This window comes from Bos grunniens, chromosome 1 (genome assembly GCF_055505025.1).
Source record: "Bos grunniens cultivar Pamir isolate PY7600 chromosome 1, Bosgru_T2T1.0, whole genome shotgun sequence".
Lineage (NCBI taxonomy): Eukaryota > Metazoa > Chordata > Mammalia > Artiodactyla > Bovidae > Bos > Bos grunniens.
The window spans coordinates 112,613,214-112,638,685 of record NC_141165.1 but is presented as its reverse complement, the minus strand read 5'-3'; the positions used below and the strand labels follow the sequence as shown (position 1 = coordinate 112,638,685).

The 25,472-nt window shown below is 38.9% G+C and overlaps 1 protein-coding gene across 7 annotated transcripts in view; it reads left to right on the top strand.

The window, feature by feature from the left end:
• The window catches only part of LOC147380090 (transmembrane protein 45A-like), a 90,550-nt gene that overhangs the window by 22,182 nt on the left and 42,896 nt on the right, over positions 1–25,472 (top strand). For 4 of the 7 annotated variants that reach the window (XM_086409987.1, XM_086409977.1, XM_086410005.1 and 1 more), the window contains exon 1: positions 22,389–22,416. The exons of 1 other annotated variant lie outside the window; for it this stretch is intronic. In XM_086409987.1, the coding sequence (XP_086266113.1) occupies positions 22,404–22,416 (13 nt within the window). In that variant the 5' untranslated portion in view covers positions 22,389–22,403. Of the gene's footprint in view, positions 1–22,388; positions 22,417–22,502; positions 22,685–25,472 lie in introns of those variants that run through there. 2 more of the 7 variants (XM_086409966.1, XM_086409954.1) reach the window with 2 other exon arrangements.

Below are 25,472 nucleotides of genomic sequence, written 5' to 3'. Positions count from 1 at the left end.
AAAACAACTTAGCATGCATGCACATTAAAATAAGTTAGTTGAAAAAAAAATAATAAAATAAAATAAGTTAGTTGATCCAACAGGCATGTCTTATATCAACATTAAATAAAATATTAAGTATAATACTTTCATTGTGCATAGGTTTTGTTGTCCACTTGCTCAGTCATGTCCAACTCTTTGCGACCCCATGGACTGCAGCACACCAGGCTTCCCTGTCCTTCACTATCTCCCTGAGTTTGCTCAAACTCACGTCCATGGAGTCAGTGATGCCATCCAACCATCTTATTCTCTGTCATCCCCTTCTCCTCCTGCCTTTACACTTTCCCAGCATCAGTTTTAGTATCAGCTAAATAAGATTCATTATATCTGTTGCAAATCTGTCAGCAAGGAAAGTAAATTAATGTGAAGAAATTTTTGAGGAAAGAAGGTGCAAATGAGAAAAGAGTTTTTGAGTAGACCTTTAGAAATACATGTTTTAATGTATAATATCATATATGAAATGAATCGCTGGTCCAGGTTCGATGCACGATACAGGATACTTGGGGCTGGTGCACTGGGATGACCCAGAGGGATGGTACGGGGAGGGAGGTGGGAGGGGGGTTCAGGATGGGGAACACGTGTACACCCGTGGCGGATTCATGTTGATGTATGGCAAAACCAATACAATATTGTGAAGTCATTAGCCTCCAATTAAAATAAATAGTATATTTTTAAAAAGAAATACATGTTTTAGGATCTCTCCAGATATTCTACAACTTAAAAGTTAAAATTGTGCTAAAATAACTGAAGGAATGAAAGGTTTATGGAAAATGGAACCACAAAAGGTTTTTGTACAATATCAGTCAGGATTGACTAAGTTTCAGTTCAGTTCAGTTCAGTCACTCAGTCGCGTCCGACTCTTTGCGATCCCATGAATTGCAGCACGCCAGGCCTCCCTGTCCATCACCAACTCCTGGAGTTCACTCAGAGTCACGTCCATCGAGTCAGTGATGCCATCCAGCCATCTCATCCTCTGTCATCTCCTTCTCCTCCTGCCCCCAATCCCTCCCAGCATCAGAGTCTTTTCCAATGAGTCAACTCTTCGCATGAGGTGGCCAAAGTACTAGAGTTTCAGCTTTAGCATCATTCCTTCCAAAGAACACCCAGGACTAATCTCCTTTAGAATGGACTGGTTGGATCTCCTTGCAGTCCAAGGGACTCTCAAGAGTCTTCTCCAACACCACAGTTCAAAAGCATCACAAGTTTAATTCAGTAAATGAAACTTTAAACTGAGGCAAAGCATAAATTTGGCTTTGCTCCCTGTTAAAACAGACAAGTTTTCTGAAGATGCTAAATTGCCTTTGATAACAGATTTTAAGTTTATTTACTTCTGTAGTAATCTGTATTTGCCTTGGAAATCTTTAATTGTCACTTTGGCTAAGTTTCACAGTAACCTATGGCCTTCCCTTGTGGCTCAGATGGTAAAGAATCTGTCTGCAATGTGGGAGACCCAGGTTCGATTCTTAGATAGGGAAGATCCCCTGGAGAAGGGCATGGCTATCCACTCCAGTGGACGGAATTCCATGGACAGAGGAGGCTGGCAGTCTGCAGTCCATGGAATGACGAAGAGTCTGACATGATTCTGTGACTAACCCTTTCACTTTCCCTTTCATGGTCCTATTGTATTTTAAAAAGTTTTTTGGTGTTCCTTTGACAAAACTTCCCAAATCAAATTATGTTTCTTTGACCTCGAGCTAACTTTGGTGTGCTTCAAAGAGCCCCTGAGGCACACCAAAGGGAGATATTAATTAGGTTCACTCGGTATATTTATCTGCAAGTGCTGTGCTATGCTGTGCTTAGTCGTTCAGTCGTGTCTGACTCTTTGGGACCCCATAGATTGTAGCCCACCAGGCTCCTCTGTCCATGGGGATTCTCCAGGTAAGGATACTGGAGTGGGTTGCCATGACCTCCTCCAGGGGGTCTTCCCAATCTGAGGATCGAACCCAGGTCTCTCACATTGCAGGCTGATTCTTTACCATCTGAGCCACCATGGAAGCCCAAGAATACTGGAGTGGGTAGCTTATTCCTTCTTCAGGGGATCTTCCAGGAATTGAACTGGAATCTCCTACATTGCAGGCAGATTTTTTTTTACTAGCTGAGCTACCAGGAAAGCCCTAACTGTAAGGGAGATGTCAAATGAATTATACATTTTCATGCTAGGTTGCTTCAGTCATGTCTAACTCTTTGGGACCCCATGGACTATTGCCTGCCAGGGTCCTCTGTCCATGGGATTCTCCAGGCAAGAATACTGGAGTGGGTTGCCATGCCCTTCTGCAAGGGATCTTCCTAACCCAGGGGTCAAACCTGCATCTCTAATGTCTCCTGCATTGGCAGGTGTGTTCTTTATCACTAGTGCCACCTAATAAATTTTACATTATATGATAAATGGTGCAGATATTCTAGAGATTATATGGAGTTCCTAATAATCTGATATATCCTGGTGGAATATTGTCAGTCATAATTCTAGTTATTTTCTGAAAGTGTTGAATGTCACAGTGGCAACCGGATGGCTTTGTCAGTTGCATTGTAATCAGATTTAAACTGTGCCTTTTAAAAGTTATTTGCAGACAGTATGGTTTCACTCTAATACCTTTGCAAAAATGTCTCCTCTTCAAGATTTATAAAAAGGACTTTTGGATAAATACAAATTTCTGACTTTCAGACCATAATGATGAACTGAGTAATAAATCAAAGAATTCTTTTTTTTAAAATATATTTTATTTTATTTTTAAACTTTACATAATTGTATTAGTTTTGCCAAATATTAAAATGAATCCACCACAGGTATACATGTGTTCCCCATCCTGAACCCTCCTCCCTCCTCCCTCCCCATACCATCCCTCTGGGTCGTCCCAGTGCACTAGCCCCAAGCATCCAGTATCGTGCATTGAACCTGGACTGGCAACTCATTTCATACATGATATTTTACGTGTTTCAATGCCATTCTCCCAAATCTTCCCACCCTCTCCCTCTCCCACAGAGTCCGTAAGACTGTTCTATACATCAGAGTCTCTTTGGCTGTCTCGTACACAGGGTTATTGTTACCATCTTTCTAAATTCCATATATATGCGTTAGTATACTGTATTGGTGTTTTTCTTTCTGGCTTACTTCACTCTGTATAATAGGCTCCAGTTTCATCCACCTCATTAGAACTGATTCAAATGTATTCTTTTTAATGGCTGAGTAATACTCCATTGTGTATATGTACCACAGCTTTCTTATCCATTCATCTGCTGATGGACATCTAGGTTGCTTCCATGTTCTGGCTATTATAAACGGTGCTGCGATGAACATTGGGGTACACGTGTCTCTTTCCCTTCTGGTTTCCTCAGTGTGTATGCCCAGCAGTGGGATTGCTGGATCATAAGGCAGTTCTATTTCCAGTTTTTTAAGGAATCTCCACACTGTTCTCCATAGTGGCTGTACTAGTTTGCATTCCCACCAACAGTGTAAGAGGGATCCCTTTTCTCCACATCCTCTCCAGCATTTATTATTTGTAGACTTTTGGATTGCAGCCATTCTGACTGGTGTGAGATGGTACCTCATAGTGGTTTTGTAAATCAAAGAATTCTAATGAGAAAGCTGATGACTTCATAAAGCTGTTATCAAAAAGGATTAGTTACACAGGACTGAGTAAACTGGTAAATATGGTTGTAATTTTTATGGTTTTTATCTAAAAGGATTACTGATTTAAATCTGTGTTTTCCAAGCGTAAGGAAAATCTTCTCCTTAAATTATGGCTTATAATAACTTGGAAAATTATATCTTTGGTGAGCAAAACTGAAATATGTATCTTTTTCTCTCTACTTTGTTGATCCTACCAGTAACATATGCTTGTCTCAAAGATTAAGCTATGAATGTCTAAGTACACACGGCCAGTACACTGAAACTGTGAACAGCTCATTAAATCAGTTATGCCTCCTTTGGTCTCTCAACTATTGCAATTGGATTATAAATTTAATCATTGTTTAAATTTGTTCTTTGTCTTCAAATTGTGCTTTGTGTCTCACTCCTGCACTATGTCATTGTCAATGTTACTGGCTGCACTAGTTACATTCTGTCCAATTTATAAGATTGTTATCTCTTGCAGTAACCAATGTGCAGATCAGGTCTCCAGTGAAACTTCTGTGGCTAAATATTTTGAAGAAATAATTGTAATAATATGATTCTGGGTATGAGAAGAAACAACAAGGGAAAATGTCTCCTGGATTATATTAACAGTTAGACAGAAACCAGAGAATTTTCATTATTGATGGGGCCTGGTCCAAAATTTACCAACTGGTGTGATGTATCAAGCATTTTTGCCTAATCTGGGATGAGCCTCTCAGCACCATGGGACAAAAGTTGATCAGGAAATGTTTCCCAAATATCGGTCAAAACCATGACCAAGAAGAAAGACCTGAGAAATGGAATCAGTGATTGCAGCCCTTCAACATGAGCCAGTGAGCTCTGAGGAAGGCGAACGAGGAAGGTGGTGAGCCCTGAGGAAACTGAGAATACAGGAACACGGTCCCCAGACAGATGAGGTACATACCATGGAAATTATTTGAATGAGCCCTGACTCTTGTATCTTCCCATACATAGAAAAGCACTAAATTTCTTAACTTGAGTTGCTGCCTCTTGGGTTTGAAGTTAGATATTTCTAAGCCTACAGGTGTAAAGTGGACACTTTTCAAAAAAGAACAAAAAGAAGACAAATCATGACTTTTGAGACACTGGCACTGAAGATAGACACTCCCAGAAAGATCCCTCTGACAGAACAGTTGTCACCCCCTTCCCCCACAAGATTGTGAGATGGCCATTGACAGTGGGGAATTGTAACTGGGAAGGGTTAATTTTGACTTCATGCTATGACTTTAACCTTATTTTTGCCATTTTTGTCATTAAAATCATACATAATGACCTGCCTCAGAGAATCCTGTCCCCTCTGCCTGACCCTTAAGGTGCTTTTATTTAGCTCACAGGGAGACAATCTGACCCTGCCCACCTGTGAATGACTGTTAGGAAAAAAAACTAACACATCCCCCTACCTGAGGCCTGTTGTTCTCAGAGATATCTGCAAGAATTAAATGGTCTTTTTACGTTGTTTCCTCGCCTCTCTCCATCTCTGATCCATAAAAAAACCTGACATGAAGGCCCCCAACAAGATGATGACTTTGAGACTTTAGTCTGCCATCTTCTCTGTCAGCCAGCTCTCTGAATAAAGTCGTATTCTTTGCCTCAACAGCTCATTTCTTGGATTTGTTGGCCTATCGTGTGGTGAGAAAAGTGAGCTTGGACTTGGTAACACTTAAAATAGTAACATGCAGCCATACAAATATAACCTAAAGAAGGTTTAGCATCATTTCTTATTCTCAGGTAATTTGACATATCAAATAAGCCTAATTAATTTAACATTTTTCTTTTGAGAGAACAAATTCTTTGAGGTTTTCCAGGGACTCTCTGGAAAAATTAGTTCCAAATATAAAAGATTTCACTTAGAATTTGGTTTGGGAAGTTTGTAAAAAAAAAATATCAAAAGGTTTGAAACATTAATAAAACCACAAGTCACAGTGAATTAATATTTATCCGTTTAACCAAGTTGACAACAAAAAGGTTTCAAAGGCAAATAAAGATAATTACCCATGTTGGAATAAAAACCTTAACTCTCTTAATATTGACTCAGTTTTTCTTAAGTAATTGAAAACCTGGTAAAGATAACATGAAGCACAAGAAATATTTTGATAAGACATAAAGTCTTGGTTTTATGGACTTTTTTCCTAAGCTTATTTCTTAAAAGGTAAAGAGAAAAACCTCCAAAAGACTTTGTTCTTTGAACAGAGAAAGAAAATTAAATTTTAGTTTTATATATACCCACATTTTTATATTAAAGCTTATTAAAAAGAAAATTCTGATAAATTCATTCAATTTAAACCAACTTGACTACACAAGATTTTCTATTTCCAACTTTATAAATATTTTCAGTTGTTCTCCTTTATTTTTTCATCTCTTTCTCTCCTTTATTATTCTGAAACAGCCTTTAAATAACCTCTAAACCAGGACAAAATTACTCCCTGTTTCCATGAACAAAAAAGCATCTTCATATCTCATACCTTTTCTTACCAAAAATACCTCTTACTTTCCTTATATACTTTGCATACAGAGCTTTCTTATTATTTTAATAGTTTTAATTACATATATTATTAAAAAATTTAATCTCTAGTGACCCTAATTTTCAGTGAAAACTAGGAAGCACAACTTTGAACTGTCACATACCAACATTTTATAGTAGATTGGCAAATTATGAATAAACCATTTCATAATTTTTAGATTCATATGCCTTTTATTCATACAACAAATTTTTAACATGGCAAGAAAAACATATTGTTAATAGACCTAAATATCTTTTGTCCCTCTGTCATAAGAAGTCAAAAGTAAATAAACTTATGTTTAGCAATATTGTTACAGAATTTTATTTTATCTGGAAATGATCTAGATATTCCATGACTATGCATCACTTAATACAGGATAGCTTTAAGGCTTTATTTTACCAAAAAGATTTTTGGAAACTATTTTTAAGTAAAACATAATCATTGTTGAAAAGTTAATTTATAAACTTTTTTCCCCACATATTTTTATTTAACTTGCTTGTTCTAAACAATTATGTTTAGATTACTCATGACAATTTCATAATATTAGACAAAAGTAGCCATCATCTTAAATTACTTTTCTTGCTATCAATTGTAACATCTATATATTCAGTTCAGCTCAGTTCAGTCGCTCAGTTGTGTCCGACTCTTTGCGATCCCATGAATTGCAGTATGCCAGGCCTCCCTGTCCATTACCAACTCCTGGAGTTCACTCAAACTCACGTCCATCGAGTCAGTGATGCCATCCAGCCATCTCATCCTCTGTCGTCCCCTTCTCCTCCTGCCCCCAATCCCTCCCAGCATCAGGGTCTTTTCCAATGAGTCAACTCTTCGCATGAGGTGGCCAAAGTAGTGGAGTTTCAGCTTTAGCATCATTCCTTCCAAAGAAATCCCAGGGCTGATCTCCTTCAGAATGGACTGGTTGGATCTCCTTGCAGTCCAAGGGACTTTCAAGAGTCTTCTCCAACACCACAGTTCAAAAGCATCAATTATTCAGGGCTCAGCCTTCTTTACAGTCCCACTCTCACATCCATACATGATTATATATTAGGCAAGCATCAAACATCATAGAGGCAAAGTACCTAAAAAGTTAAACACATGGCTTCTCTTTCTTTCCTTTGTTTTGCTGTTGTGCTTAACATACATTAAGTAATTTTTTTATTGTGTTTTTCTTAGTTTCAATTTATAAGTTTATAATCTTAAATATCTAATAGAGATAACATATACTTGTTTGACTATTAAATCCAGGAAGGAAAAAAATCATACATATGCATTAAATTTAATGTTGAAAGCTCTGGAGACATGCCAGTTTTATTAATTTGAAGAACTTAAACTAGCTTTTATTTACTGAAGATTATCCCAATAATGTGAACTTGAAAGACATTTAGTTAATTTCTATATTTCTGAGACTTTTAGGAACATTTAATTTATACACTTGATTATTAAGCTCTTTCATAAGTTATTTTTGGCAATACCATCCAAAGGTACAAAAATATCACATACACATAACACATGCCTAGACGTACGTAAATATACAGACAGGTGCAGACAAAGATCTTATGTGTGTGCTAAGTCACTTCACTTTTCTGACTCTTTGCAGTCCTATGGGCTATAGCCTGCCATACTCCCCTATCCATGGAATTCTCCAGGCAAGAATACTGGAATGGGTTGCCATGCCCTTCTGAAACTTCATTTAAAAATTTTAGCCATTTATGGCTAAAAACAGTTATGGAATATAAAACTCACTAGGTTATAAAAGAATGTTGAATTCAAATTGCATTTCTGGCAGTTGGAACAAGGTAAGGTTATTTGCTTAGATGGCTAAAACATTTTACAAATATTTGTAGAGAAAACTTTCAAGATTTTAAAATTTGCTCTTCATAGCTAATCTCACAGAGACTGTGGACTAGATTTTGAACAAGGGTGTTTTCATAGCTGTTTTTTTTTTTTTTTTTTTTTAAAGTCTCTCTATTTCCCTCCAATCTCAGGTGGTTGTAGGCAGTTGTTTTAATTAACTCCTCTGATGTTTATATTTTGGAGGTGTGGTAAAATTTACATCACCAGAAACCAGGTCACCAGAAAGATTTTAAAGAAATTTGGGGGCACATTTACTTATGAGAAATGTAAAGCAACTGCTATTTAAGAAATTTCTCAAGTATAGGATAGTCCATGACTTTGTGTGTGTGTGTGTGTGTGTGTGTGTGTGATGGGGGCCCAAAACATGGAAAGATCTAGAGGTGAGGAGGTCTGGTTACAGAGTGCATGCGTGCGTGCTCAGTCGGTTCAGTTGTATCCAACTCTTTGTGACCTTATGGACTGTAGCCCACCAGGCTCCTCTGTCCATGGAATTCTCCAGGCCAGAATACTGGAGTGGGTTGCCATGCCCTCCTCCAGGGGAATCTTCCCAAGAGACTAGGGATCGAACCCGAGTCTCCTATGTGTCCTGAATTGGCAGATGGGTTCTTTACTACTAGTGCCACCAAATCCACAGAGTCATAATTTAAAGAACTAGTTTTTACAAATATTTCTTTGGAAAAACACTTGGAGAGGAAGGGATAAGGGAAATTTTTATCTTTCTTTCTTGCCCAGGAATTACAGAGAGACTGAGAGAGCAGACTTGGGTAGGAATTCTTATCTTTCACTGGCTTTTTGTCCCAGGATCCAATCTGCAGGTTTCATAGACAGTGGGACATTCCAACTGGTTCCATGTGGAGTGTCAAGAAGTAGGGTAGACAAAACTCTTTTACTCATCTTAGATTTTCAGCCTGGACTCTGTAACAGAAAGATCAACAAGCAAGAGGAAAACAGTTTATTAACTCATGCAGTGCATAGCACGTGGGAGAAATCTCAGTTAAAAGTAATTCAAAGCAGGGCTTATAACTACAATTTCTAGATCATCTTCAACAAAGAACAATAACTGTGGAGAGAAATGACAGGACAAAGAAAGGAAGTTTGGGCTTCTTAGGGCAGCAAACTGGGAAGAAAAATGTATGGCAGGGAACTAGTGGTTAATGTTTGTTTACAGATTCCTTTGGGGCCATCTCTGGGCTGGTAAGGCTGTCTCCAGTGGAAGGAGAACGTGTGTTCTGCCTTTAGGTAAAAAGGTGAGGTAGAGAGAGCTTTCCTGGCATTCTTAATAGCCTTCAGCTCAGAATAACTTTTATGTCAAAGAGGCATACTTTGGGGTGATGTGTTCTGCTTTCCTTTACATGGTAAAAGGGATTTTGAAGGTTTGATTAAGCTAAGGATCTGGGATAAGGAGATTATACTCTGGATTATTCCGGTCAGTCCAATGTAAACATAAGGATCCTTATAAGAGGAAGGCAGGATCATCAGAGTCGAAAAGGACACAGCAACAGAAGAATGGGGAGCAGCGTCAGCGAGAGAGGTTGAGATTTGAGTGCAGCTCATTTCTGACTTCTGAGCTCCAGAGCTGTAAGACATTGAATCTTTTGTTGTAACTTATGGTGATTTGTTAGAACAGCAACAGGAAGCTAAAATGGGGGTATTTGGTGTTGTACTAATAGAAAGAACACTGTCCGCTAGTACTTGGGAGATTTGGCTTATTTTTCTGCCCTCTACCGCTTACTGACTAAGGATATTCAGACAAGTGGCAAATGTCTCTAAGTTTAGCTGTCTCTTTTGTGTGATGGAATCAATATGACCATACATATTTGAGGGTAGTACTGGGCCGATGGCTTCATCCACTGCATAGATGTTTCCCCTGCCTTGGTCTCGATCCTTCGACTCAGCACAACCCAGCTTAGCACTCCCACGCAGAACCAGTGTCCCCACCCTCCCCCATAATGCCCTGAGCTAGTTTATCAATAGCTGAAATTGTCTTGTTTCTTTCTTTATTTGCCATAGACACTCACCCAAATTAGGAGCCATTATTTCCTAGATGGCTTCTGTGAAAAAATTAATTAGAATAAATATGAGACCTAAATTTCCTAACTCCAAGAGACTAAGAGACCAAAGAATTATTCTGCAACCTTTTCCTCCTCTATGCCAACAAAAATTGTACAGGGTTCAGATATCACCATACTGGTTTCAGCTTCTGCTTATATGTTTTTTCACAAGCTGAATTTGAACATGACTTCCCCTACCTTGTTACCATGTCCACTATTCGAGGCTGGAAAGGCTTTCCTGATGGCTCAGATGGTAAAGAATCTTCCTGCAATGAGAGTGACCTGGGTTTGATCCCTGGGTTGGGAAGATCCCCTAGAAAAGGTAATGGCTACCCACTCCAGTATTGTTGCCTAGAGAATTCCATGGACAGAGGAGTCTGGCGGGCTACAGTCCAAGGGGTCGCAAACAGCTGGACACAACTGAGGGACTAACACTGTAACACTATAAACTGATAGGTTATGATGCCTCATAGGTCATCTTTTTCAAAATGAGATGTTCTAGATAGACTTTTATATGATGATATCTAGGGCAAAAGTTTTTGCAGTGATGACATGAAAGGATAAGTCCTTGGACCTCATTTCGTGTATGGAATATTTATTGCTAAGTCCTCCTTTGTCTTCAGTAATAATATCAAACTTAAACTTCAAAAATTTTTGTATGAAAGGTCATGGGAATTTTGCAAGTCATTTTTTTCAAATGATGTTTTGTTCTAGTATTTGCAATAACATGTATTTTATCTTCCTGAAAAGGTGTACATCATATTTTTTGGACTTATACAGTAGTTAACAGCTAAACTTGTTAGATTTCTCTTTTTCTCAAGTGAAAAGAAAAAAAAAAACTTTTTATGTTAAGAGTTTGGACCAAAGATCTTCTAAACCAGTACTTCTTATTGGGGACGGACTACGATTTAGCCCCTCAGGGGACATTTATCAATATCTGTAGATATCTTTGTCACAGTTGGGAGTAAAGTGCTGTCAGAATCTACAAGGTAGAGGCCAAGGATGTTGCTGAACATTCTGGAAAGCACAGGAGAACCTTACATAATAAACAAATAATTGTGCATGAAATGTCAATAGTGCCACTGTAGGGAAATTCTGCCCTAGACCAGACAAGGGTTTTTAGTTTTTAATGTGCGTATGAGTCACATGGGTATCTGGCTAAAATGAGGATTCTAGTTTGATCTCATGTCCCCAGAGGATAGAACTAGGCTACAGGGTGTTCTCTGTAGACAGGCATCCAGATACCATTATGGATAGAGCTCTTGACAACAACTCCTTCTTTAGAATATGTGGTACAAATGACTGTTCAACATTGTTGATTCAGAGGTGGTCACTGCATTTTGACTGCACATTGGTTAGTGAGTCTGGGCCATGGGGTGACTGTGTCTCTGCTCTGAACCAGAGTGATCTAACTTTCCCTTCTGGGCAGGGAGTGGGTAATAGAATACTGAGTTTGCAAGTCAGGTTTGTGTGGAAGCAGTTTATCAAGACAGATGAATATTCTGCATCTTCCCTGGGACCTCCAAGGGACTCAAGTTGGCTATGAGGCAGGGCTAATGGAGAGTGAGATTTGAATGTCCACAGAATGAGGTATTGAAGTAGTTGGAGGAGTTTGCTGGACATTTTTAGATAGAAATTATATTTTTGTATTGTGGAAGAGTTTAAGGGGTCTGATGCATATCTCTGTTGATTTTTTTTTTTTCCTCAAAGCATTCTGTTGCATCTTATTGTCCATGGAATAAAGTTCTTAACCTAGCATTTAAGGTTCTCTAGTTTCTGGTTCTAAAGACCATCTTAGTTTTTAAAAAATTTTTTAGAAAATTTTTTTTTTTTAATCTGAAGAGTGGTAACCTAAGAATAAAGGCAGAGACTTCCTCAATTTGATACAGAATATCTACAGAAAAACCCACAGTTAACTTACTTAATGCTGAAAGACTGGATGCTTTCTCCCTAAAACTGGGAACAAGGCAAGTTGTCCCTTTTCACCACTAGTATTCAACATCATACTGGAAATTCTAGCTACTTCAATAATATAAGAAAAAGAAATATAAAATACACAAGGTGAGAAGGAAGAAATAAAACTATCTTTCTTGGTAGATGATGATGACTGTCTATTTAGAAAATCCCAAAGAATCAACAACAACCAAAAACTCTTGGAACTAAAAAGTGATTATAGTTGAAGTTATAAAATTAATGTATGGAAGTCAACTGCTGTCAACTGTATCAGCAATGAATAATTGGAGTTTGAAATTAAAAGCATAACACTATTTACCTTAGCACCAAAAGAAGAGGGAAAAGAAATGAAATGTAAGTTTAAAAAAATATGTATAAGGTTTTTATGAGGAAAGCTACAAATCTCTAATGAAAGAAACCAAAGATCCACATAAATGGAGAGATACTCCATGTTTATGGATTAGAAGAATCAGTGCTGTTGTCATTCTTAGAGTTAGTGTTGTCATTGATCTATAGGTTCAATGCAGTCCCAGTTAAAACCCCAGCAATTTTTTGGTGAATATTGACAAACTTATTCTAAGCATTATATGGAAAGGCAAAAGACCCAGAATAACCAACACAATCTTGAAGAACAAAATCAGAGGACTGACACTATCCAAGTTCAGGTATTAGTTTGAGAAGGCAATGGCACCCCATTCCACCCCACTCCTAGAAAATTCCATGGACGGAGGAGCCTGGTGGGCTGCAGTCCATGGGGTCGCTAAGAGTTGGACATGACTGAGCGACTTCACTTTCACTTTTCACTTTCATGCATTGGAGAAGGAAATGGCAACCCACTCCAGTGTTCTTGCCTGGAGAATCCCAGGGACGGGGGAGCCTGGTGGGCTGCTGTCTATGGTGTCGCACAGAGTCAGACACGACTGAAGTGACTTAGCAGCAGCAGCGTAGTTATCAAGACAGTGTAGTATTGGTGAAAGAAAAGACACAAAGATGAATGAGACAGAATAAAGAGCCCATAAATAAACCCACACATAGTCAAGTGGTCTTTGACAAAGGGGCAAAAGCAATTCTGTGTATAGAGAGAATAATCTTTTCAATAAATGGTGCTGAAACAACAGTATATCCACATAAAAACAAACAAAAATGAAATCTATGCATAATCCTTATATTTTTTTTCACAAAAATTAATTCAAAATGGATCATAGACCTAAATACAAAACCAAAGCTATAAAACTTCTAGAAGATAACATAAGAGAAAATCAAGATGACCTTGGGTATGATGTTTTTAGATACATCATCAAGTGCACAACCCATCAAAGAAAAGCATATATAATTTATACCATATTATTTGAAACTTCTAATCTGTGAAAGACACTTTTAAGAGACTGAAAAGACAAGCGACAAACTGGGAGGAAATACGTGCAATTCATGTGTCTGATAAAAAGAGATATCCAAATATACAAAGAACTCTTAAAAGTCAACAAAAAGAAAATAAATAACCCAAGTAAAAAGTAAGTCACTTCATCAAAGGAGATATGCAGATGGCAAATGATTGTGTATCTTGATTGATCTGCAAATGGAAACGACAATGAGGTACTATTGTACACCTGTTGGAAAGGCTGAAATCTAGAACACTGGCAAAATCAAGTGCTAGAGAAGCTTTGGAGAAACGGCTCTCTGGATTTACTGTTGGAAATGCAAAATGATACAGCCCTGCTGGGAGACAGTTTGGCAGCTTCTTACAAAAGAAATCGTACTCTGATCATGTGATTCAGGGTTAGGCTCCTGGGTGTTTACTCAGATGAGTTGGGAACTAATGTCCATACGAAAACCTGCACATAAATGTTTACATGTTTATAGCAGCTGTATAATATAGTCACCCCAAACTGGAACAAACAAGATGTCCTTCAATAGGGGGATGGATAAAAAACAAAAACAAGCAACAACAACAGCAAAACAAAAAACAAAAAACAAAACCAACCCCACAAAAAACCCAGTGATACACTCATACAATGGAATATTATTCAGCACTACAAGGAAATGAACTATCAAACCAGAAAAAGACGTGGATGAACTTTAAATGCACTATTGCTAAATAAAAGGCCTCAGTCTGCAAAGGCTACATATTGTATGATTCCAATTATATGACATTCAAGAAAAGACAAAACTATAGACAAAGTAAAAAGATCAATGGTTGCCACGGGCTCAGGGGCAGGAAGAAAGGGATGAGTAGGTGGAACAAAGGAGGTTTTTGTGGCACATTCTGCATGCTATGGTAATGATAGATACATGACATGATGCATTTGTCAAATGCAAAGAACTGTAAAGCACAAAGTGAACCCTAATGTAAATGATGAACTTCAGTTAATAAAAACGTATTGATTGGTTCTCCAATTGTAACAAATATACACATTAATACAAGAAGTAAATAATTGGGAAATTGTGAGAGTTGGGGAGAAAAAAAACATGGAAATCTGTAATTTTTGCTCAGTTTTCTCTAAACCTAAAGCTTTTCTAAAAAATAAAGTCTATTAATTTAAAAAATTGAAAGCACAAAAATAATATGGCATACTCTAGTCTTCCTACCATGCAGAACTGACATTTTGTATTATTTGCTTCAAGTTTTCCTTTTAAATAAAGGAAATAAGGTATTACAGAACAAGCACTCCATGACATCCCTCAGTTCTAGTCTCCTTCCCTCTCCCCAAAGGAAACTACTATTACTAATGCCTATCCTTGCTTTTATGTTTTTATATTTATATATGTGCTTGAGTAATTAATTGTATTATGTTTCAGGTGTTTAGAACTACATAAGTTACATCAAACCATAATTGTATTTGGCAACTTGCAATTTTCATTCAACTTAATGCTTTAAAAAACCTATCCATGTTGCTCAATATAGATCTAATGCTTTCATCTTTAAAAAGGTCTTTTTAAACTCTAGTATCATATTCTACCACTGCAGAAGGGATAGGCTACCCACTCCAGTATTCTTGGGTTTCCCTTGTGGCTCAGCTGGTAAAGAATCCACCTGCAACACGGGAGACCTGGGTTGGGAAGACCCCCTGGAGAAGGGAAAGGCTACCCATTCCAGTATTCTGGCCTAGAGAATTCCATGTGCTGTATAATCCATAGGGTCACAAAGAGTCGGACAATGACTGAGCAACTTTTACACACACACACATCATATTCTACTGTATAGGTTACTTCATGTTATTTTTCTATTTCTCTGTTGATGGATATTCAGATTATTTCTAATTTCATGTTACTACTACCAATGCAACAATAAAATTTCTTATATATTCAAGAGAGCATATCTATGACTTGTTAGAGTCATAGTACAAATGGAAGTGCTGGACTGTAGTCAGCAATCAAATTTATACTTCTGACAGTGTATAAGCACTCCCATTTCCTCATACTCCCACCAACACTTGATATAATGGATCTTTTGAATTTTGCTAATCTAATAAGAAAAATAGCTCTGATTTAAATTCAATTTGCTTTGATTTCTCATGAGATTGGACTTTTTTCATTTGATTATCAGGCATTAAGGTTTTCTCTGTGTTGAATTGTCTGTTAAGAACAATTCCTTGCCCATGGTAGAGGGGTGTAGGGGAGCAGATTTTTTTTTTTTCTTTTTAACAAACAGATCCCTGATTAAAAATGACATTCTGGCTACTCAGCCTTTGTCAGTTTTACATTAATTGTCAATATCTTCTTGGTCAAGTGTCTTTTAACTGTATTTATGGTATATTGTCATAGAGGTACTATAGACCCAGGGCTAGATATGAATTCCAGTTCTGTTACTTATCACCTGTGTGATTGTAAACATTTTAGTTCCTAACTTTGCCTCGGGTTCTTCATCTGCAAAATCAGAGTGACAAAATATCTGATAGTATCTACTTCAGAGGCTTCTTATGAAGGTTAAATTAGTTAAAATGCAAAGCACTTGCTTGAATGGAGACTGGTACACAGAAAGCAATCAATAAATGTTAGCTATTATTTTGACACATAATTTTTATTTTTTTGCTATACAGGATAGATTTAAATATTTTTTCTTTTATACACAAAAGAATTTAATTTGCATATTACATAAAATATTCATGACAACAGAAGTATTCAGGAATGGAATGGATCCTGACAAAGTTGTCAGGAATAAGCTTCTTTCAGATTCACTGCTCCTTCTCTTCAACTTGGGCCTTATAGTCTAAAATAGTTGCTAAGGCTCTATCCATCAAAATCATGTTCCCAGCTGCCAGGAGAGAAGGAAGTGCAGAAGAGTTCATTCTCCCTTTTCAATTAGCTTCATTGAAGTATAATTTACATACAATAAAGTTTAGCCCTAAATTTTAAGTGTGTAATTTGACGATTTTTGATGACATTTTTCATTGATGTGATTTGTGAAGCAGCATGAAGCCTGGAACTATAGATGACTGCTTTAGATTCTTTCTACATCACTGATACTCATCTCAGTGTCTAGACCTTTGTCAAATGATGTCTCAGACTACTCAGTGCTTTTTTTGTTGGCAACCCTGTGCATTCTGACTTTGATTACCACAGTGGTAAATAAATACTCTGACTATGTGCAAAGCTTCACCTCCTTCACATGTGCTGACAATTCAGTTATAGATAGTCCTAGAAGGAGAAGCCCTCTCCCCACTGTGTTTAACCTACACAAATGTAGTTGATGAAGACTGTCTGATGGGGCTAGCTGAGAAGGTTTTTTTTAGTCTTTGCCCTGATCTAGGGGGACAGAATGGGATTTGTAGTCAGACATATAAAGAACTTGAAATCCTGGCTCTGATCTTTAACCAACTCTGTGCCTTGTGTTAGTCGCTCAGTTGTGTCCAACTCTTTGTGACCCCAAGGACTGTAGTCTGCCAGACTCCTCTGCCCACGGGATTCTTCAGGCAAGACTACAGGAGTGGGTTGCCATGTCCTTCTCCAAGGGATCTTCCTGACCCGGGGATAGATCCCAGGTCTCCTGCATTGGCAGGAGGGTTCTTTACCACCAGTGCTACCTGGGAGGAGCCCCTGTGCCCTACTGTTGGTTAGCTAATCTCTTGGTGTCTCATATTTCTCTCACCTGTGGTAGAAAGAATACTTCTTGGGTTTTCTCAAAGAATAATCAAATACATGAAAAGTTTAGCACATAGTAGATGCTAGCTTCCTACCTACCTCAGGTGCAACACTTCTAACAGAAACAATCTAGGCTTCTATATTTTGCAGAGTTGGCTACAGGCAGGTAATGTGACATATACTTGTTCTTACTATTTGTCGGTTTTGTTGTTCAAGATATAAGTCTTTGGATTGCCTTATCCTGTCTTCTATTTTCAGGTTAAGTGTTCTGTTTATTGTTCTGAATGTTTGGTTAAGAATAGCCCATGTATGTGACAGGGATGGTTTTAGTTATTTAAACATCTCAATGTTTAACTCAAAGAGTTATGGGAATAAGAACCAAGTGTACAGAAGAGCTGAATGAAGCACGAGTTGGAATTAAGATTGCCGGGAGAAATATCCATAACCTCAAATATGCAGATGACACCACCCTTATGGCAGAAAGCGAAGAGGAACTGAGGAGCCTCTTGATGAAAGAGGAGAGTGAAAAAGCTGGCTTAAAACTCAACATTCAAAAAACTAAGATCATGGTATCCAGTCCTATCACTTCATGGCAAATAGATGGGGAAACAATGGAAACAGTGACAGACTTTATTTTCTTGGCCTCCAAAATCACTGCAGATGGTGATTGCAGCCATGAAACTAAAAGACGCTTGCTCTCTGGAAGAAAAACTATGACCAACCTAGATAGCATATTAAAAAGCAGACATTACTTTGCTGGCAAAGGTTCATCTAGTCAAAGCTGTGGTTTTTCCAGTAGTCATGTATGGATGTGAGAGTTGGGCCGTAAAGAAAGAGAGTGCCAAAGAATTGATGCTTTTGAACTATGGTGTTGGAGAAGACTCTTGAGAGTCCCTTGGATTGCAAGGAGATCCAACCAGTCCATCCTAAAGAAAATCAGTCCTGAATATTCATTGGAAGGACTGAAGCTGAAGCTGAAGGTCTAGTACTTTGGCCATCTGATGCAGAGAACTGACTCAATGGAAAAGATCCTGATGCTGGGCAAGATTGAAGGTAGGAGAAAGGGGTGACAGAGGATGAGATGGTTGGATGGCATTGCTGACTCAATGGACATGAGTTTGAGAAAGCTCTGGGAGTTGTTGAAGAACAGGGAAGCCTGGTGTGCTGCAGTCCATGGCAGGGCAAAGAGTCGGACACATCTGAGTGACTGAACCTAACTGAACTGTACAGAAGAGAGCAAAATAAAATAATGTCTTAGTAATACCTGATAAAATAGAGTAAAATAAATAGAATGGAAGCACTCTAGAATGGTTATTGTCATCTGACAGAGCCAGATTATCGTCTGGTCTCAAGAGCAGCTATTGCACCATCTACCCTTGTCTTATACGAAGCCTGATATGAGCAGACACATCACGGCTTATGTACTGATGGGAGACAAATGCCTCTGGGTATGCTGATGGGGAGGCCACATTTAAATCTGAGTTAGTAGATATGAAGTGAGCCTAGGAATTTGCAATTAGTCACTCTGACTCTTTCTGATCTTGGTTGCCACCCAGGCCAGTGTTTCAGGGAGGTGGGTCCATCATTCATTGGCTAACTAGGTGTGAAGCATTCTAGGGGACATGGCTCTTGTTCACCAAGAGTTTACAATGAAGGAGGAAATAAGACTTCAATGCAGATAGGTAGCAGTTGCTGGCTTTTCAGGTTAGAGTCAGACCATTGCTTCTTTCTTGTTTACATTTCACTTTGGGCAAGCTTCATATTGATTTAGGAAAACTTATTCTAACTTATTTATTCACCCAGCTCTTAGTTTGTGTATTCCTTGAAGACAAATGACCTTCACTGTTGACCTAGTTAAATGTTTTCCCATCATCTTTTCTTATTCCTATAACTTTGATTTGGCTGTGACTCCCAACTTAAGTACCAATGCCAATCTCTTGCTGGAGGCACTATATGTTCAGTTCAGTTCAGTTCAGTCGCTCAGTCATGTCCGACTCTTCGTGACCCCATGAATCACAGCACGCCAGGCCTCCCTGTCCATCACCAACTCCTGGAGTTCACTGAGACTCATGTCCATCGAGTTGGTGATGCCATCCAGCCATCTCATCCTCTGTCGTCCCCTTCTCCTCCTGCCCCCAATCCCTCCCAGCATCAGAGTCTTTTCCAATGAGTCAACTCTTTGCATGAGATGGCCAAAGTATTGGAGTTTCAGCTTCAGCATCAGTCCTTCCAATGAACACCCAGGACTGATCTCCTTCAGAATGGACTGGTTGGATCTCCTTGCAGTCCAAGGGACTCTCAAGAGTCTTCTCCAACACCACAGTTCAAAAGCATCAATTCTTCAGCGCTCAGCTTTCTTCACAGTCCAACTCTCACAGCTATATATGATCACTGGAAAAACCATAGCCTTGACTAGATGGACCTTTGTTGGCAAAGTAATGTCTCTGCTTTTGAATATGCTATCTAGGTTGGTCATAACTTTCCTTCCAAGGAGTAAGCGTCTTTTAATTTCATGGCTACAATCACCATCTGCAGTGATTTTGGAGCCCAGAAAAATAAAGTCTGACACTGTTTCCCCATCTATTTGCCATGGAGCGATGGGACCAGATGCCATGATCTTCGTTTTCTGAATGTTGAGCTTTAAGCCAACATTTTCACTCTCCTCTTTCACTTTCATCAAGAGGCTTTTTAGTTCCTCTTCACTTTCTGCTACAAGGGTGGTGCCATCTGCATATCTGAGATTATTGATACTTCTCCCAGCATTCTTGGTTCCAGCTTGTGCTTCTTCCAGCCCAGTGATTCTCATGATGTACTCTGTATATAAGTTAAATAAACAGGGTGATAATATACAGCCTTGACGTACTCCTTTTCCGATTTGGAACTAGTCTGTTGTTCCATGTCCAGTTCTAAATGTTGCTTCCTGACCTGCATATAGGTATCTCAAGAGGCAGGTCAGGTGGTCTGGTATTCCCATCTCTTTCAGAATTTTCCACAGTTTATTGTGATCCACACAGTCAAAGGCTTTGGCATAGTCAATAAAGCAGAAATAGATGTTTTTCTGGAACTCTTATGCTTTTTCAATGATCCAGCAGATGTTGGCAATTTGGTCTCTGGTTCCTCTGCCTTTTCTAAAACCAGCTTGAACTTCTGAAAGTTCATGGTTCACGTATTGGTGAAGCCTGGCTTGGAGAATTTTGAGCATTACTTTACTAGCATGTGAGATGAGTGCAATTGTGTGGTAGTTTGAGCCTTCTTTGGCATTGCCTTTCTTTGGGATTAGAATGAAAACTGACCTTTTCCAGTCCTGTGGCCATTGCTGAGTTTTCCAAATTTGCTGGCATATTGAGTGCAGCACTTTCACAAGATCATCTTTCAGGATTTGAAATAGCTCAACTGGAATTCCATCACCTCCACTAACTTTGCTCATAGCGATGCTTTCTAAGGCCCACTTGACTTCACATTCCAGGATGTCTGGCTCTAGGTGAGTGATCAGACCATCATGATTATCTTGGTCATGAATACAGTTCTTCTGTGTATTCTTGCCACCTCTTCTTAATATCTTCTGCTAATAGAGTTTTGCCAAGAGAATGCACTGGTCATAGCAAACACCCTCTTTCAACAACACAAGAGAAGACTCTACACATGGACATCACCAGATAGTCAACACTGAAATCAGATTGATTATATTCTTTGCAGCCAAAGATGGAGAAGCTCTATACAGTCAGCAAAAACAAGACCAGGAGCTGACTGTGGCTTACATCATGAGCTCCTTATTGTCAAATTCAGACTTAAATTGAAGAAAGTAGGGCAGATCACTAGACCATTCAGATAAGACCTAAATCAAATTCCTTTTGAGTATACAGTGGAAGTGAGAAATAGATTTAAGGGACTAGATCTGATAGAGTGTCTGATGAATTATGGATGGAGGTTCGTGACATTGTACAGGAGACAGAGATCAAGACCATCCCCAAGAAAAAGAAATGGAAAAAAGCAAAATGGCTATTCGAGGAGGCCTTACAAACAGCTGTGAAAAGAAGAGAAGTGAAAAGCAAAGGAGAAAAGGAAAGATATAAGCATCTGAATGCAAAGTTCCAAAGAATAGCAAGGAGAGATAAGAAAGCCTTCCTCAGCAATCAATGCAAAGAAATAGAGGAAAACAACAGAATGGGAAAGACTAGAGATCTCTTCAAGAAAATTAGAGATACCAAGGGAACATTTCACTGTATGTTAGAAGATGATTGTCGTTATCAGTCTTATCAGTCAGGCTTTATTATGTTACTGCTGCTATTGCCATTCCCTTTGTCATCTATCCATCCTGATGGCCTGGAAGAGAGAGGGTAAAGATCAGACATGCACCCTGGCTCTGGTTTTCACAGCAGGTGGGACATGACTGTGGTCATGTGGATGGAGTGTCAGGTGAGTCTCATTGAGAAATACTCTATGGCACAACATTTGGACCAGAAGGTAGGGTTTTCAAAAGGGGTTGGTCCTTAGATTCACATTTATGCAGGCATTGTGACATATTCTGAAGATGTATCTGCTCAAGTTCAAGCTGGAAAGATATGAGGACATTGGTGTAGTCTCCAAGAAGGAAAAGGGGGCAGTTTTAGATTTAAGTCAGTCAGTATCTGCTTTTCCTTCTTGAGACTGGGACTATTGTAAATTCTCTTCTAGAAGAAGAGAATTGCATAGGACTTGACGCTGAGGAAAGTGTGAATGTAAGGCTAACTTATTAATAATAAATTTATTCATAATACTGCTAATAAAAAAGAAGAGTCTTTAAAAACAGTTGAAATTTGGGAGAGAAAGAACTGGTATGGAATGGTGGAAAATAAAATATAATTAAACCTACATATACTTGTATATACATTGCTTTGAGAATTAAGACAAGTGGTAAAGTAAGCTCAGGAAATAGCTCAAATTGGTTTAGTGTATTTGAATATGTAAATATCTTGAAATATGAATCGCTAAGATTTAAGAATACTTCATTTTGGTGATGGTTCAAGCTGAATTTTTAGTTTAAGTTTTTCTCCATAGTATTCATTTTATATTGAAGTTGAAAATCCAACAAGTAAATTGTAGAATCTCTATTTCTAGGCCATTTTGAGTTCTCTCTTTCCATACACAGCCCTGGCCATTGGTTTAAGTGGCTTTGGTTAATGGGAATGAATCCCTAACACCTGATTTAAATCTTGAGATTTGCCCATTATCCTTAAGTGAGAGAGTTTAAAAACATTTCCCTTTTGAGTGGTGAGTATTTGTGTATGTCAGGGGATGTTCAGAAAAAAGCAGCCAATGTGGGTTGCAGGTATTGTTTCTTGTCTTAGCTCAGGGGGTGATGTTTGGTGTCATTAGGAGCAGAGGTTTTTTTCTGGATGGAGAAGGGTATAAATTTTTAGGATGGCTGGCAGCTGGAAGCTAGTGATTGAATCTTGAAGCCCACCACTTTAGGGCTGCCGGAACCTCTTCTGCACGAGATTGCAAGTGGTGCAATCAAGCAGGAAGGATGCTGAGGAAGGACCTTTTGGTTTGCTAGCCTGGTGATTTCCCTGGGGTTTCTGCTGTCTGCCTGGCAAGTATGCTCTGCTTTGTGGAGGAGGGCCCCATGTTCTCCTTCCAAGGGCAACATATCTGCTTTTTAGATTGAGATCTAATTAAACTTGGATTCCTAGGTTTTTACCAGCAGTTGCAAAAGCAGGGAACAACAGACTGATATACAGGTGGTGGTGTTCTAGAAGTTGACTTGAGTGATGTTTGAGGTTCTGAGTGAGTTTTCTCTCTCTGCAATGGAAGTGAAATCAATTGAGTGCCATTTTTGTTGCTGGGAGAAACTGGGTCTGCTGGGTCCCTTAGTCAGGCAAATATAGCAAGCCTGCTTTGACTTCATTTTGTTTGGGTTTTTTAAACAGAAAGATTGGAACCATCAGAGTGTTTGAGATTAAAAGGCTACAGATACAGAAGATCTAAAGCTGACATAGGAAAAGAAGTAATTTCTCACCCCATTCCAATCATCTCAAAATCTTTCAACTATTCCTCATTGCCACCCTATCACATCCCAGGGGCTGTTCTGAGATACACTGGTGTGTTCAAGCCTTTGGGGGTGTGGTAATCTGTTAGCTGGTCATAGAGGTGGATTTGGCCTAGAGCTGTACAATTCAGAAGTTTTCATGTTATTACCAAAATAGGCAATACATTTTATGTGTGGATTCAAAGTATTTACTAGGGAAATGTAAACACTTAAAAGCAGCCAGTTTTGGTAACCTGTTTTGGAATTTTCTTTCCCTTTCCCCCATGTACCAGAAGCCTAAAAAAATAAATAAGGATGGTATAGGCATTTAACCTCTGAGAGGCCTCAATTGCCTGCCTCACAGGCACTCACAATATAGTAACAAATATAGAGACTAATGAAGAAGGCCAACTTCCAGTGACTAATTACAGAAAGAATTCAGTAAAGTAAGAACTCAATACTTGGAGAAGGTATTAGCATCTCCTGTCTGGGCCAGCAGGGCAGATTCACCAAGCAGAAAAATTCAAGAGGCTAAGGGAAGTCAGCCTAGTTTGGGGCAGGAGAGGGTTCACATAGAAAAGCAGAAGCAGTAAATCTCGATAATCAACTAGTTTTCAGGGACATAGATGGACTCTAGGATGACCTGCGTATTTTGGGTTTGAGCAAGCCGGTGAATGGTGGTAACTGGAGGAAAATTATTTTCTGGTATTGGGTGGTAAATTAGATAATTAGTTTAATGGTGTTAGTTAGTGTTAGTCACTCAGTCGTGTCCAACTCTTTGCGACCCCATGGACTGCAGCCCACCAGGCTCCTCTGTCCATGAGCTTTTCCAGGCAAGGATACTGGAGTGGGTTGTGATTTCCTTCTCCAGGGCATCTTCCCAACCCAGGAATCGAACACAGGTCTCCTGCACTGCAGGCACATCCTTTACCGACTGAGCTACAAGGGAAGCCCCAAGTTTAATGGTGGTGTTGAGTAAATATGTGATCCTGTGTTACAGGAAGGACTTCTTTACTCTTAACTTACAACTTCCCAGTATATAGTGCACTGTACAGGTCCAGGGGGGAATGGAAGAGTAGATTTATGGTTCCTGCTTTCAAGGAGCTTATTCTCTAATTGCAGTCGCCGCTGCTGCTGCTGCTAAGTCGCTTGAGTCGTGTGCAACCCCATAGACGGCAGCCCACGAGGCTCCCCTGTCCCTGGGATTCTCCAGGCAAGAACACTGGAGTGGGTTGCCATTTCCTTCTCCAATGCATGAAAGGGAAAAGTGAAAGTGAAGTCGCTCGGTCGTGTCTGACTCTTTGCGTTCCATGGACTGCAGCCTACCAGGCTCCTCCGTCCATGGGATTTTCCAGGCAAGAGTACTGGAGTGGGGTGCCATTGCCTTCTCCAAATTGCAGTCGCTAGTAACTCTCTAAGTCAACAGCAGGAGCAATGTTACAGGCAGTACATGAATGAGTGCTAAGTGAATTGTATAGGTGCTTCTTGCTTTTCTGCAATTGGTATACAAGTAGAATTTGTCATTTGGTTTTACTTTCATAGTTTGTGATGTTGAGTATAGCCGGAGCTCATTTAATAATACTGTGGGTTATTTGCTTTGGAACAACTCATTTTAATTTTATAAGGTTGAAACTTTGTTTTATTTTACAGAGGGAAAGCTAAAACCCTGAGAGGTTAAATAACTTTCCCAAAGTCATGGAACTGTTAAACAGTAAAGTTAAGATTCATCTCTAGTCAATCTGAATCTAAAGTCCCCTCTTCTCAGTTTTAAAAACAACCTTTTTTTTTTCTTTAAAGTAAATATATCCCCTATTTATTAATTTCAGACATGTATATTGCTTGTAATTTGGTTCCTGATTTCTGGTTAGATGTTTAGGGTAAATTCCTGGAAGTGGATTCCCTGTACCAAAGAATGTAAAATTTAAGCTTCTTTTAGAATATATCAGATTCTTTTTCAGAAAAGTTAAAAATATTTAGAGTCTAGGTGTACTTCTCAATCCCACATAGAAGTATATTTCAATCTCATGTGATTGTCTAAGCCATGACATACAAGAGGACTCAGTAACACTGTGATAAAGATGGTGGTTAGGATAATGAATCAGTGAATCTGTTAGAGCAGGAAGGAACTCCAGGTGTCAGGGAGCCATGTCCTTCTTTATTAAGGACCAAGGCTCAGAGAGCTTAAGGGACCTCATCCAGGTCACACCCCTCATTAGAGTCAGTCTGGACAAGAAGCTGCATTTGGCACTTTGTGATACGCTGAGGCAGAGTCTCTAGGATGGTATGGATGATTCTGGGGTTGCTACAATGTCTATCTGGGGTCTCAGCTGGAGATTTAAGAGCCTTTTAGTGTTTGA